This window comes from Penaeus chinensis, chromosome 13 (genome assembly GCF_019202785.1).
Source record: "Penaeus chinensis breed Huanghai No. 1 chromosome 13, ASM1920278v2, whole genome shotgun sequence".
Classification (NCBI taxonomy): Eukaryota; Metazoa; Arthropoda; class Malacostraca; order Decapoda; family Penaeidae; genus Penaeus; species Penaeus chinensis.
The window spans coordinates 3,748,754-3,763,753 of NC_061831.1; the positions used below are offsets into that span (position 1 = coordinate 3,748,754).

The 15,000-nt window shown below is 34.8% G+C and overlaps 1 protein-coding gene across 9 annotated transcripts in view; it reads right to left on the reverse strand.

Annotated features, from left to right (window-relative positions):
• LOC125031428 overlaps positions 1-15,000 on the reverse strand; it is a 154,924-nt gene that overhangs the window by 2,072 nt on the left and 137,852 nt on the right. For 7 of the 9 annotated variants that reach the window (XM_047622157.1, XM_047622158.1, XM_047622159.1 and 4 more), the window contains 9 exons: positions 14,402-14,502; positions 11,666-11,837; positions 11,387-11,557; positions 10,895-11,071; positions 10,237-10,740; positions 7,092-7,353; positions 3,835-3,979; positions 2,536-2,756; positions 1-2,272 (listed from right to left, as the gene is read on the reverse strand). The exon at positions 1-2,272 is cut by the window's left edge and continues 2,072 nt beyond it. In XM_047622157.1, the coding sequence (XP_047478113.1) occupies positions 2,118-2,272; positions 2,536-2,756; positions 3,835-3,979; positions 7,092-7,353; positions 10,237-10,740; positions 10,895-11,071; positions 11,387-11,557; positions 11,666-11,837; positions 14,402-14,502 (1,908 nt within the window). In that variant the 3' untranslated portion in view covers positions 1-2,117. Of the gene's footprint in view, positions 2,273-2,535; positions 2,757-3,834; positions 3,980-7,091; positions 7,354-10,236; positions 10,741-10,894; positions 11,072-11,386; positions 11,558-11,665; positions 11,838-14,401; positions 14,503-15,000 lie in introns of those variants that run through there. The other 2 variants (XM_047622160.1, XR_007115488.1) reach the window with 2 other exon arrangements.

Consider the following 15,000-nt stretch of genomic DNA (forward strand, 5'->3'; position numbering starts at 1 on the left):
ATGTCTGTAATCTAATAAACCCCTACTGGACCACTGACACAATTGACTGTAATGACTGCAATGGCAACAGTCATAGTAGATAACTACATGAACAGTAAATATTTTTGACTATATATAATGATCAGTTGAATGACACAATCTCAAGATTCCCTATCTATATTGACATTCCATGGACACCACTGTAAAATAGAGCAAAAAATGGAACTGCAGTCAAAAATTTTCTATCAAATAAATAAGATAAATACCACTATTCTAGTAAAAGTTTAATGGCACAAGAGCTGTGTGTAACATGTACATTAAAACAGTTCTTCATGATTTGTCTGAAGGCAATATATACATATGAACATCATAAGAAAATGATAACCGACCTATAAAACGTAGGCAATTTGAAATACCAATGAATACATGATCTACATCAAGAACTTCGGATATCTTTAAACTTCAGGAAGATGAACTTACTTGAGGTAATCTGTATCTAGTTGGAGTATTTTTTTCCACTCAATATTCTAGTTTTTCTTCTAATTATATATTTTACATTTGCTCACTTATAGGCTGATTTTGTAAATAGAATGGGATTTCACATTATTGGAAATTATAAGGTACCCCCCCTCCCCTAAAATCAACTTTCTTAACATAGTTTTTTTTTCTTCAAAAGTACAATTAATAATAAGACCTCCACAAAGTATGAATATTATAATTTATACAGATAGTAGAATATTCTAAGGAGAGAACTGGACAATGTTTATCAAACCATTAAAAATAAATGATTTAGTTCCTAGTCAACAATGTTGTAGATGAGTCTTATAAATTTCATGAGTTTGTTTTACTATAAGGTTTACTTAATCATATTAAATCATCCCTAATATGTTCCACAGTCTTAATCTTATTTCAACCAAGTACAGCCTAATAACCAGTTTTTTCACAGGTAAATTTTCATTAATTTGGCTTCTTGAGTGTTTAAATGCTGTACATAATTCCTCAATATTATAATTCAACAGTTGATAAGTGAGAACTTGCAATATGTAATTCTACACTAATAGAAATGGTAATCAGGATTCATGCAGGTAAGGGAATTGCTGATGAAAAGATTATGAAGAGATTAGAAAAAAATTCATTTGGCATCTTATACCAATATTATGAATATTTACAGAATAGTGCAAGTAAAATGGAAGATGAAGAGACTAAATAGTAAGTAATGAAGAAAGTATCATTCATTATAACTACATTTATCATGATAATAATTTTAAAAAATACGACATGATAAACCACGATGATACCAGTAATGATAAAAAAAATGGTAATGCTACTGAGAATGATGACTACAATGGTATAATGAAGAAATATTGACCAAGAAAATATCAACAAGTGGTAGTGGTAGAAATATTCATGAAGATGAAATTATCGGAATTACAAATCTTTTCAAGATTTGTTGCAAGTTGGGCCTTACATATACACAGATTTTATGGATGATTATATACACATATAATGCAAGCTGCAGTATCCATCACTCTCTGTACATACAACACATATGTATCAAGTTTTACAATCATTTTAACTAGTTATCTTAAGAGCACATCTAAAACAGCTGCCGCTTTTCTTTCTGTATTGTGAGTAATGCACTTGGGAACCTTTTTAAAATGCATGTGCAAGCAAAATGTTCTTAGTTACATATTACAATCATATCAAAAGTGTGAATTCCATACTGTTGTTGACTGATTATTATCTGAAAAATCACCTTACTAGAGATTTATTCACTTCCACATTTATTGCTGCCTGCATAATGCGTATTAACATTAGTTCCAAAATGAGGTTTACTAAATCCTCACATTTTAAAGTTCCTTTACAGCACTGCCTACTTGTTTTCATGATTATTATTTGATGAGAGCAAATATAAAGCACCATTCTAATCAGTATCATACTTTTAAATGAATATCATGCTTGATTTTCCTTAAGACATCATCTTTAACAGTACATATACATCTGCTTTTATTTTCATATTTCAAAATTCAGTGCCACAATTTATCACAACCACATTCTTTTATGTGATATTGTACTTGAGTATTCATTACCAGTGTCCTCTTCATAATACGTCATCACTTTCAGCTTCTTTTTCCATCTCAGATCCTGCCTAGTTTGTGCAGCGACCAGGAGCGAAACAGTGACCGCCTTCTTGAGGAGGGGGGAGCCTCGCCTCCATGGTTGGCTCGGAGATTGATCGACGCTCCCCCTTGCAGGTTGACCCAGGTCTCTACACTGCCTTCCACTCCAGGCTCTGCAATAATGATTGTAATCATAGTTGTCTTCTGAGTATTATCTCTATTGTCATCAACAGTTTAATAAAAAATGCATGTCACATAATGAAGTATACATGATCTGTACTGGAAGTTGATGCATAATTACAACTTCCTTGAATCTATATGATTTCTTGATTTATTTTTTTTCTTATTGATATAAACATGTATTATGAGGCAGAAAAAAGATAAAATCTCCATGGACAATGACATCCTTGGTGAGTTAACACTTTCATGAACTAACCTGTGAAAAGATCTCCCAGAACAACATTTGCTGAATTAAGAAGTTCCCTGGACCCAGTGCGAATCTCTAAGACCAAGACAGCTCTTCTGGTAGCTTCACCTTCTATAATCCATTCACAATCAAAGGTGGGTGAAGGGGAGGCAGGTACCAGGCGAGACCGACCTACAGTCTTGGTAATTTTGTTGCTACTGCTGCTGCTGCTGCTGGCGCTTTTCTCTTCGCTGTTAGGAAAGAAGATTAAGCAATGCTATTTACAGGCGTTGTTTTCTTTTTTGTTTTAAGTATTTTTGATGTGACTAATTGACCTACCATAAGTTGGGGGAAAAGAAAAAGTTGCAAGCAAACTACTTTTGTCATGATCATGCTTTTTGTACAAGGCAGATCTTAAATTTCAATATTAATCTTGGCACAATTTTTGTATTCTATAACTTAAAGGCTTACATAAAACCTTTAATAGGTAAATCCTTATTTCAAAACCATCATATTTTTATAAAAGGGGCAATTTACACAAACCTAAAAGTAACCTCAAACATAGGAAAACAAATAATAAATAGTTCCCTATGGCAAGCTGTCCATCTTAGAAATCCATGGTCTACCTGCGAAAGCATCTACAACATTTCCTAAAATTAATATGTATGACACCGAGAGCTTTAACTTGTTTCCAGATACCTTTAAAATCTGACAAATATGGATTAAATTTATGAAAACATTAAATCAGTTCTATGCTCACCTGACCATAGTTTGCATCCTGTTTGTTATAAGAAAACAATTTAAAATGCTGTTGATTTTTTCTACAGTGTGTTGTTCTTCATAACAGTCTGCTTTTCTTTCATACAAAATGCATATGCCTTTATCCTACTTCTTTTAAGAAAAAACAAATTCACATATCAAGAAGAAGCTTCCTCATATAATTTTTCCCCCTTAGTAATGCCATACATGTTCTCTACATGTCCTCATGTATTCTTACCTTGTTACCATCAGCTTCTCTACTGATTTCTAGTCTTATTTATCATGATTATTTATGGGCAAATGCTAAATAATGATAATGCCATTCAAAGAAAATTAAACTGATTTTTACATTTAGATCTTGGGACAGTGCTTAATTGTAATAAATCCTTAATTGTAATAAATTATCCATAATTGTAATAAATTATCCTTAATTGTATTAGTGTTACCTCATTTCAAACATGTATTAAACCACTACTATTTCACTGGTGATTTTTTTTCAGAACTAGAAAAACAACCATGCATTAAAAAATATACATGTAATTAAAAAATACAACTGAATAACTACAGTACCTCACACGGACACGCAGGAACAGTTGCAAGCCAGAGCGAGGTATGTGAAGGCCCTGAACCTGCCCTGCTATACCCCGTACGTTGAGAAACACACCTGGCCGCTGTGACAGACTGTTCGTTACCCCTACTTTCGTAGACGACGTAGCTAGAAACGTGGAATATTGTTTAGGCAGGCTGGTACAAAGATATTGGTGTTTTTAGCTGAAGTAATGAGTGTGATGATATGATAATATTCATGTTCCAAAAGACTTTGATAAACGATAATTAGCTGAGAGAGCTTGGCTTAACGTACATCGAGCTGAAAAATGGGAAGATATGACGAAAAGAACCTGTTCAGGGTTTCATTAAAAGAAGGATTAAAGAGGTTACGAACAAAAGGAGATAATGCTCAAATTACTTCTCACTTTGGAGAGCCAGAGTGAAACAGAGTATACTACATTAATTTTATTTACATGATTATATAAAAAGCATCTCCAAAGTGAAGATTATACAGTGTAAGCATACCTCTTTCTATATCTACTTACATTTATAAGAAAGCCAGATATACTCTACATATGTTAATATATCTAACAGCTTCATTTTCTTTTCTACTTCTTTCTTTCTCCTAAAAATGATGAAGAAAGTTACAAAAAATCTGATGATGAACTACAATCTTTAAAAAAAAAAAATTATCAACAAGAAACCCTGTCATGTTATGCTTCATCTAAGGATTTTATATAACTTCAAATATGTCAACTGCTACTCTGTCTCACAAAAGCATCTGATAATGCTTGACATAAACAAATGTGTGTGTATATATACAAACATACATACATACATACATTGATATATATATATATATATATATATATATATATATATCAATCTGTCTATATTTGTGTATCTATATATCTATAGCTATTTTTATCTATCCATATATACACCTACATCTATCTATATACCTACATCTATCTATATACCTACATCTATCTATCTGTACACCTATATGTATCTATCTATACACCTATATTTATCTATCTATACGCCTATATGTATCTATCTGCACGCCCATATCTATCTATCTGCACGCCCATATCTATCTATCTGCACGCCCATATCTATCTATCTGCACGCCCATATCTATCTATCTGCACGCCCATATCTATCTATCTGCACGCCCATATCTATCTATCTGCACGCCCATATCTATCTATCTGCACGCCCATATCTATCTATCTGCACGCCCATATCTATCTATCTGCACGCCCATATCTATCTATCTGCACGCCCATATCTATCTATCTGCACGCCCATATCTATCTATCTGCACGCCCATATCTATCTATCTGCACGCCCATATCTATCTATCTGCACGCCCATATCTATTTATCTGCACGCCCATATCTATCTATCTGCACGCCCATATCTATCTATCTGCACGCCCATATCTATCTATCTGCACGCCCATATCTATCTATCTGCACGCCCATATCTATCTATCTGCACGCCCATATCTATCTATCTGCACGCCCATATCTATCTATCTGCACGCCCATATCTATCTATCTGAACGCCCATATCTATCTATCTGCACGCCCATATCTATCTATCTGCACGCCCATATCTATCTATCTGCACACCCATATCTATCTATCTGCACGCCCATATCTATCTATCTGTATGCCTTTATCTATCTATCTGTACACCTTTATCTATCTATCTGTACACCTTTATCTATCTATCTATACACCTATATCTATCTCTATATTTATCTATATCATATATCCACACACTTATATACATGTATATATACACATATGCATGTACACATGTACACATATATACATATATACATACATACATATATATACACATATATAAACAAATACATATACAGATATACATTATATCTGTATACATGTATATGTATATATCTGTATATGTATATGTACATATATGTATATGTACATATATGTATATGTATATGTACATATATGTATATGTATATGTACATATATGCATATGTATATGTACATATATGTATATGTATATGTACATATATGTATATGTACATATATGTATATGTACATATATATATGTACACACATATATATATGTACACATATATATATATATATATATATATATATATATATATATATATATATATATATATATATATATATATATATATATACACGTTTACCTATATATCTATACATATATACACACACATATCCATATATATGTATATATACACATATAAACATACGTATGTATATGTATATGTATATGTATATGTATGTGTATATATATATATATATATATATATATATATATATATATATATATATATATATATATATATATTTTACACACACACAATGTTTGTGCCGGACTATAACCAAAAATGCTACATACACACAGCAATTCTCCAGCATCAACTACAACACTTTAGTACTAAGCATAAAACTAGGTACAGTATAATAGCTTTAATCCCTTAATGATCAATTACCAAATATGGGGCATGTGCCTTACCATAAGGACATTTTTAATAGGAGCAAACTTCAAAATGAATTTTCTCATGATTTAGTCCTGTGTATCACTAAAAGTGTATCTTCTAAAACTCTGTTCGAAGGAGAAACAGTTAAAAATAACATTCTCTCCATGTCATATGCTCTTTCAAGATCTGAGTATTGCTTAAGATATTTCATATGGTTTGCTGTACTTATTCAGCCTCTGATAACTATATTTGTGTATCACTGAGCTTTGCTGCTTTTTAGAACCATATATGGTAGTGAGAGACTGCCAGATACAATAAGAATCATTTTCATGTAAAGGCAATATCCTTAAGGGGTTAAGCATAAACTCATATGTCTGTATAAGCAGGTGACGTAAAACACTGATCATCCTTTAATATACTGTGACATCTGAAACATTACATGCTTATTTGCTACAATAACATGCTGCTACACAGTAACACTGTGTATTATTTGATAATTATTTGAATAAGTATTATACACACATATAACAGACATAAATCTAAATTATACACAATCTTTACTGAACTTATGAACAAAGCATAACATGCTAGTGAGCTGTATGGAGAGGTAAGTAATCCCACTGTTAAATCATGCTGCTGGTTAGTGTCTATATAGACAGAGCCGTAAGTGGTTTTAGGACTGGAAGTCACTGAAGAGAGTAGATCACTCTTTTAAAGAACATGCATAGCTTTTTAAATCACCATGCGAACGACCTTACAGCCAGGTTAGTCTTACATCGGTTAGCATCGCCTGGTAGAAGGAGTAAGTTTGGCTGAGACTTGGCATGACTGAGGGGCAGGTCAAGCAGTTCGCTGGCATCACCTTCACCGCCGCCAACACCTACTCGCATCCCTGAACTTATGCCCACACTGAGATTCATGTCAGCATGTGAGCCTGAAGACTCACTTGTGCTGACCTCAGCAGAAAGGTTTGGGGCATCCCGGACATTGGCCTCCGAGCGAAAACGGCGCAGTGGGTGGGCGAAGCCTCGACGCATCTATGTCATTCCCAGGAAGAGGGGTCAGGTTGCATTGCCAAGGCCCAGGAAGAGGCCATGATAGGATGGATTTACCAAGTCAGTGACAAAAGAAAAATTATGTAAAAAAAAGTATGAAAAATGCATTCAACTAGACAAAAATGGTAAAGGAGTTAGTACAAAAAGTCAAACAACCAATAATAAGAGGAACGTCTTTGATGGGAATAATGTGGTAACCAAATGCAGTTTTTCCCCCTTTTGAATGTTATCAAAGTTTAGTCGGTACAAGGAATAGAATAATGATGCATAAGATCTGCCTTGTAGGTGCACCACCTTTTCCATGCCCAGGCCTCAGGGGAAAATATTCATATGAAGATTTTAATGTTCATGCAGATGTAAAATATTGTGAGAAGCAATGACATTGTTGCACTCACAATAAGTAATGCTGGGGATCTAAAACTTATTGAAACATGGTTTACAAACATAAAACAATTGGCATGATTTCATGGTCTTAATCTGTAGCATGTATACTTGGATGTGTTTAGAGAATCTATATTACCTTCAATTATTTGTGATTACACATATTGCAGGTCTGTTTTGTGAATTAAAAATAACCAACATAATCAACATAAAATTAATACAAATCAACTTATGTGACAAAAAGGACTGCTATTGCATATAAATGTGAAGTTCTTTTTGTGTTGCCAAACCAGACATAAATATGCCATATCTATGGTGCAAATTTGCATTAAGGTGTATGTGGCTGATAACTAATGTAAATGCTACTGTCATTCCTTAACCTAATCATAAATTTAGAAATTGATTATAAGGTATAATAAAGACATTAATATCACAATTAAATAATGGTAGTAAAAACTGTAAATATTATCACTGCTGCTCTTAATTTTATCCTAATAATTTTTAGTACTGCAATCAAGATCACTCAGACTTTATCTAATTTGGTTGCATAATCCTTAACTTTATTACTACTGCAGTTATAATGATCAGTGCTAACTACTTACTAGCAACTATCATAATAATATGAACTATACTATCAATATATCATTAAGGTGAAATAATATCTAAATTATGCAAACTGGAATATCTAATTTTTCTGAAACGGATTTATATTTTCATCTACATAAATAAAAAACTAAAACTTCCCATAAGCTATTCATAAAAAGCTCAAATCATAAAATATGTCAACATATTACAGGATAACCTCATTCATTATAAATAAGCAAAAAGTACTTCACTTGTTCTCATTTTAGCTGAGGCATATACAATACATTTATTGTTACAGCACTACTAAGTATTTACTACACTGCCATGCTATGAGATCCGTTTGTGTATTCATGTTCACCTAAACACACAATCTCCCTCTAATTCTCTCCCTTCCTATGCCTTTCTTATTTCATTTCTCGTATTCTTCTCAACACACTCACACAAATACTTCCCCAAACTCACACACACGCACTCTCACACGCACTCTCACACAGATCATAATGATGTAAAACATGCTGGTACAAGGGATCTTTTGAACTACCTATACTGTATCTTTTTAAATCTTGTGCAGCAAATACTAATCGTTATAAGCAGCAAGTTTATAATAATATACACTTGATTGTGCTGTACTTATCTATATAAAATCATACTGGATATAAAGCAATACACAGGTATAAATGTGTAATGTGTGTGTGTGTGTGTGTGTGTGTGTGTGTGTGTGTGTGTGTGTGTGTGTGTGTGTGTGTGTGTGTGTGTGTGTGTTTCATTTATTTTGATTATATTATTGCCCTGCCACACCTAGACTAAATGCTGTAAACATTATCAACATATATATATATATCATCATGCTATACAATGACAACAATTCATGCAAGCAAGGAATGCTTATACTTGTTTATATTCATATTTCATGTAAATCTATTCACTGATATACACATATAAAAAACTCACTGAACAAGTTAACACACTAGTGATGGTGAAAATCCACATTTTACCAAATGCTATTATGATACATCCAACTTATTCTTATTTTTCTTTTTTAAAAGTAGTTTCCATTCTTAAATCATCAAACAACCATATACATTACAGAGTAGAAAAAGGTCTATAGAAAAGGGACTGAAATCCACAACTTGAAATAACACCAAAGCTACTATGATGTTACAGTGTTGTAATGCTGTACTTCAATTAATATTTCATGAGCTTATTTAACTTTTTCTTTTATAAAGATCTTATTAAAGAAATTCATACTGAAAAAAAACATTTACTGTATCTCTATGCATCACCTGAAGAAAGCTGATCAAGACATTCAGTATTTCATGATTTTTGGGATATATCACCAGAAAACATGAAAAATTGAAAGGTATGTGTACCTTGGACTCGCATAATGTCCTGACATTAGAATATAAAGCAAAATCTTTAAGTTATCTTTCGTGTACAATGAAAATAGTTATGAAGGAGATATCTGATAAAATATAATTGTAATGACAGGTATGATTTCCCTTTTTTTTTATCAATATCAATTTGTACGTTTATTTTTTTTTTCAGAAAAAAGTTATCCATTATATCATTACAAATCAATGTTACTATTGCAACATGAGCCATGACTTTCAGTTTACCATATATCAAGAGCTTTGCTTTATAGAATTACAATATTGACAGTCTTCAAACAAAGCACTGGAATATCATATCTGCAATATTTAATATGTTGATTCTGTCTCAGGGAATGGATATTATTAGTTAACAGCCAATCAAAGCATCATGCAGGGTTAATTTCAGGGAAGTAATAACATTCCACAAAAGAATTAACAATGCAAGTAGGTAATTACTGTAATAGTAATGATAATAATTACCATAAGTTAGAAAGAAGAAAAAAGTCAAAAGCAATCAAGAACCACATACCTTCTCCCTCATGGCCCTTAGACCACTATCTGACGACTTCTTGCTCTTGACGTGATGTTCTGGGCTACTGCCACCATAATCATCTTCACTGTGCTCTGTGAGACTAATCTTAGGGAGTGGTTTCCCATGCGATTTGGAAGTTGGAGTAAGACCGTTCGTTCCTGAGCTCTGGTCTTCAGTAACAGGGTTGTCACTTTGACAATGGGATGAGGAGGATGAATCTCCATTTGGAGTTTCTGGTCTAGGATGGCTGCGTGCCATTGCTAAGGCACTCGCAATTATGTTAGCCCCAGTTCTCCTTGACTTTGACACTGTACGAACAGGGCTGGAAGTAGATGGGGTGACGGAACCACTAAGGCTGCTGTCTTGGTCGTCCCTGGTGTGATTTTTGGGCATCAGGACAGCTGACTCACTTGCTCTGCGGCCGTTTGACAAAAGAGGATGATCCCCTGATACGTAAGACACGCTCTGAGAGCCCATTCGAGGCAATCTTGGTGTCTCAGTCTGTGAAAGGAGACAGAAAATCTAATCTATTTTTTTTTGTATGAACATGGTTATCTATACAGTTTAAAGAATGCTACTTATGTCAACTTATCTACTGATTAATCTATAGTATGTCTGTTGTGAACCAATAATTATCTGAAGTTTCAAATGCCACCTCATGTGTTGGTGATGACTGGTGCAACAATACTCCTGAATCTTCTCCTGATGATGCCCCTGCAACTTCATCCTTGACACTGTTTGATCTGCTCATTTCATCAGTTCTCTCCATGTCATCTGCCACTGCTGTACTAGAGGTTAAACTGGTGTCTGTTGTTGATGGTATTATTTGGTGCTGTAGAAACAGTAATGAAATTTCATAATGAATATAATTTTCACTTCACATAAGATTAGCTTATTCAATTTCATATGGTTTCTCCTTAACAATAGCTAAGTATCTATCACTGTAAGTAAATGATAAATCGAGTTACAAAAGCAATCTCTATATTAAGCAAATAAAGCAATAAAACACTGTATACTCAGATAATCAATCTGACCTTAGCACAACATATATGTATGTAAATTTAATACAACATAAATATATGCATGTCACTTTAATACAACATATATATGTATGTCACCTTAATACATTTTATACTGAAGTATTTACCTCATAATCATCAGAAATGACCTTGACTCTGATTTCTATCTGGCCAGATTTGGTTCCCTCCAGCGTGCACCACTTCGGAGCATCCTTGTGAGATAAGTCGCGGACGTCCGACTCCTTCAAAGCAACAGAACCGAGGAAATCTCTTCCAAAAGCATCGTGATCCCACAAAGTCTGAAAACAAATCAAATCCTAAAAGTACTGCTCTCCGAAATGATGAAAGAGATTACACCAGAGACTGCATTTTAATTCGTATAGGTTCTTTGCCAGTCGAATACTCACAATGGCAAGGATGTCTGGGTGTCTCGGCAGGTGCGTCATCAGGGTTTCCTCCCACTCAGGGTTGAGGGTCTTCTTCTTGACCCGAGTGCGGTACTTGACCTCGCTGTTGATTTTCACGACGCAGTAAGGGTCACTGTAGCCATTTAGGTCTTTGGCCACCAAGTCTCGCGCTCTGTGTTGTGTACATTCCGATAAATTAGTAAATGTTTAGTTAGCATAATGATGAAATGTGTATGCTCATGTGTATGCATTCAGAAGGGCAACAGAGTTGACCATTCCTCTCTTAATCTAAATATCTTTTTTTTTTCTTTCCTATTTCATCTCGCAAATGCCCCACGTTACCAACTCAATAATGCCACACTCGGTCAATGGCCCCAAACGCGCTTTTTGGTTAGTACAAGAAGCCCGAACAAACCCACCCTCTCTCTCATTGTAATCCCTTGTTCGCGTGCTGCCTGCCTGGACTGCACCACTATCCTCTCATCTATATTCTAGTATGTGATGTGCCAATTCTTCCTTCTCTTTCACAACCAGAACGGAAAGATATATCAGAAAGCAATGTCATCGTAATCCTATTTAAGCTCGAGCGTAAGGCAACGTTCACCGCCACGTGGGACACTCACTCTCTCTTTCCCAATCACCCAAGCTCCCTTTTCACCTGGCCGTATTTTATATCCAAAAGGCTAATCTGCATTTTGTTGCCATGTTACCCAATTGCCTTTACATTGCAACAACACTTCCGACGCGAATGTAATGCTTCGCTGACGACTTTCAGTATTCAAACATAACGTGTTGTCTTCAGCAGCCACTCGAAATAAAACTCTATACACATAACCATTATGAATCCAGACCGTAAAAAAGGAGGGAAAATGGACAACTGCCTCGGTGACCGGGCCCGAGCTTGTAATTATGAAGCTTTGTTCTTCTACATTATCAATTGCTTGCACTAGAAACATTTAGGAAGATCCTTGAATTAAAACATCCATCTAAAATTGATAACGTATCTGTAATTGCATACGTATTATAACGCCATGCACCTGGCAAGGCTGATCAAAGTGTTCGCATCTTCCATTAACCCTAAGGTCCAGACGAAGCTGTGTCGTACAAGACAGGGCTCCCTACGAGTTCAGATCTTGTGCTCGAGGCATGATGCAGTACTTCAAGAAACCTACACCAGTACACACCAAACATCAAAAATAACTTACACATTGTACGATAAATATTAGAGTAATGTACGGCTGTAAAGGACCTCTATAAAAACAACAATAACAGGCTCGAACAAGTCAATACGAGAACTACCAGGTACTCACGCACAACTGACATTACAATGCACAGTAAAATAACAATCATGTGCAAGACGACAAAGAGAATAGTGGTGTAGCTAGACATTTGCGAGCCTGGCTTTCATGTTCCTGAAGCTTCCTATATATATTTTTAAAAGTTTGGTGAGGAAATGCAAATACAAATAAAATAAAGTCAATTACTTATCATTGCAGAAACAAATGCCTTAATTACCCCTGAACATAGATATTTAATTTAAAACGGTATTAACAGAAGTCATTAAGGTCCCAAGGGGCGTTGTGAAAAATCGCCCTCCACTGGCAACTACGAGTATTCACAGACAACAATACACGCAGCAACGCAAAAAAAACACCCACACAATACTAATACCTTACATAACGTATAAGCACCGACTTACACAAGCATCCATTCTTCCCACGAACCATGCGTTACTGGGACAGATTATCACAACGCACCAGAGAAATATCAAGTTAAAAACCTTCACAAGCAATTAAGAAAAGCTCATTAAAGCGAGGCCTACACGAACACCGCCTCTTAGCCCCTAAACTTCACCCCCCCCCCCCCGCTCACAGTAACCAAACTGACAAAAGACCTACCCCTTCAAAGCGAGAGAGAGTGGAGATCTGAACCTAATGGGTCAAACATGTCTTAAACAGGTTCTGTTATGGGAGTCCTTGGAGAAGCTAATGGACTAGGCAGAAGAGAATTTTGACCCCTCCCAGACTTGACATTTTTACTGTGGTTTTAAAAATGATGACGATGATAATGATAATGATGGTGATAGTGATAAGATGATAATGATGATGGTGATAATGATAATGATAATGATGGTGATGGTGATGATGGAGATGATAATGATAATGATGATGGAGATGATAATGATAATGATTATGATGATGGTGGTGATGATGATGGAGATGATAATGATAATGATGATGTCTATAATATTACAACTCACACAACTAATGAAACAAGACAAGTAGTGGCATAGCTCCTAGGCGCATTTACACGCGGCATAATAAGTCGCAAACAATCAATCATAAATACAGATCCAATTGCATACCTTCCTCAATAACTCAATAAAGATATGAAATGAATAACAAGAAAACACGCGAATATACTAAAATTCCGTCACAATTCTTGTATTTTCTTGGTCTCTCCTTCCATGTTCTGTTTACAATTTTCCCATGCACTTGTCACTCTAAATTGCCAATTCCCACACTTTTTAATTCATTCACAGACCCGGTTTCCCTATCTTGTTATGCGGTCGCTAAACTATGACATAAAATCATACCTGATCAATGATAAAACGCTCTAACGTATCGATACAATACTAGTGTAAAAAAAAAACAATATTCACACAAAGCAGGCTTAACGAACACGAGCCAACAGTTTCGAAATTCTCCAGTGATTTTCACCTTCATGTCAACATACCTGATGATCGTGAGCTCCATGAGGCCAAGACCTGAGGCTAGGATATCGCCGATGTCCTGAGTGCCCCCGTCTCCATCCCGCCCAGTTGCTAGGAGCTGTTTCTGAAATGTGCCAGATTCCAGTATAAAGTGCTGAGTTCGCCTGACCAACACACGAGTGTCGCACAAGAATTAATTCTGCGATAATCAGTGCTAGGTAGTGCAGTAAAGGGTTGCATGGTTACCACGCACACACCTGTCACACGAGAATTCGTAATTTATATGAAAAAAATAATGCTGCATGTAATAACTACGTATAACTAGAAATATACTTTTTAATTTCTATATTTGTTGCTAAGCGTAAAATCATGTTAACACGTATTGTGATAGGTATTCATCGTTGGTCACTGTGCTTACATCCGAATATTCTGGGGGAGAAGTTAATGGTTTTAAGTCAATCAAGTTTTGTCCATTCTCATTTAGTTGATGAAGATGACTCATACTTCTATTGTCAAAATAAATAAATCATCATATTTTGCATTTACAATTGAATCCCTAATATATTACAATTTAATCCCTAATTTCATAACTAATTTACAGCCGTTAATTTGCATTATGAAT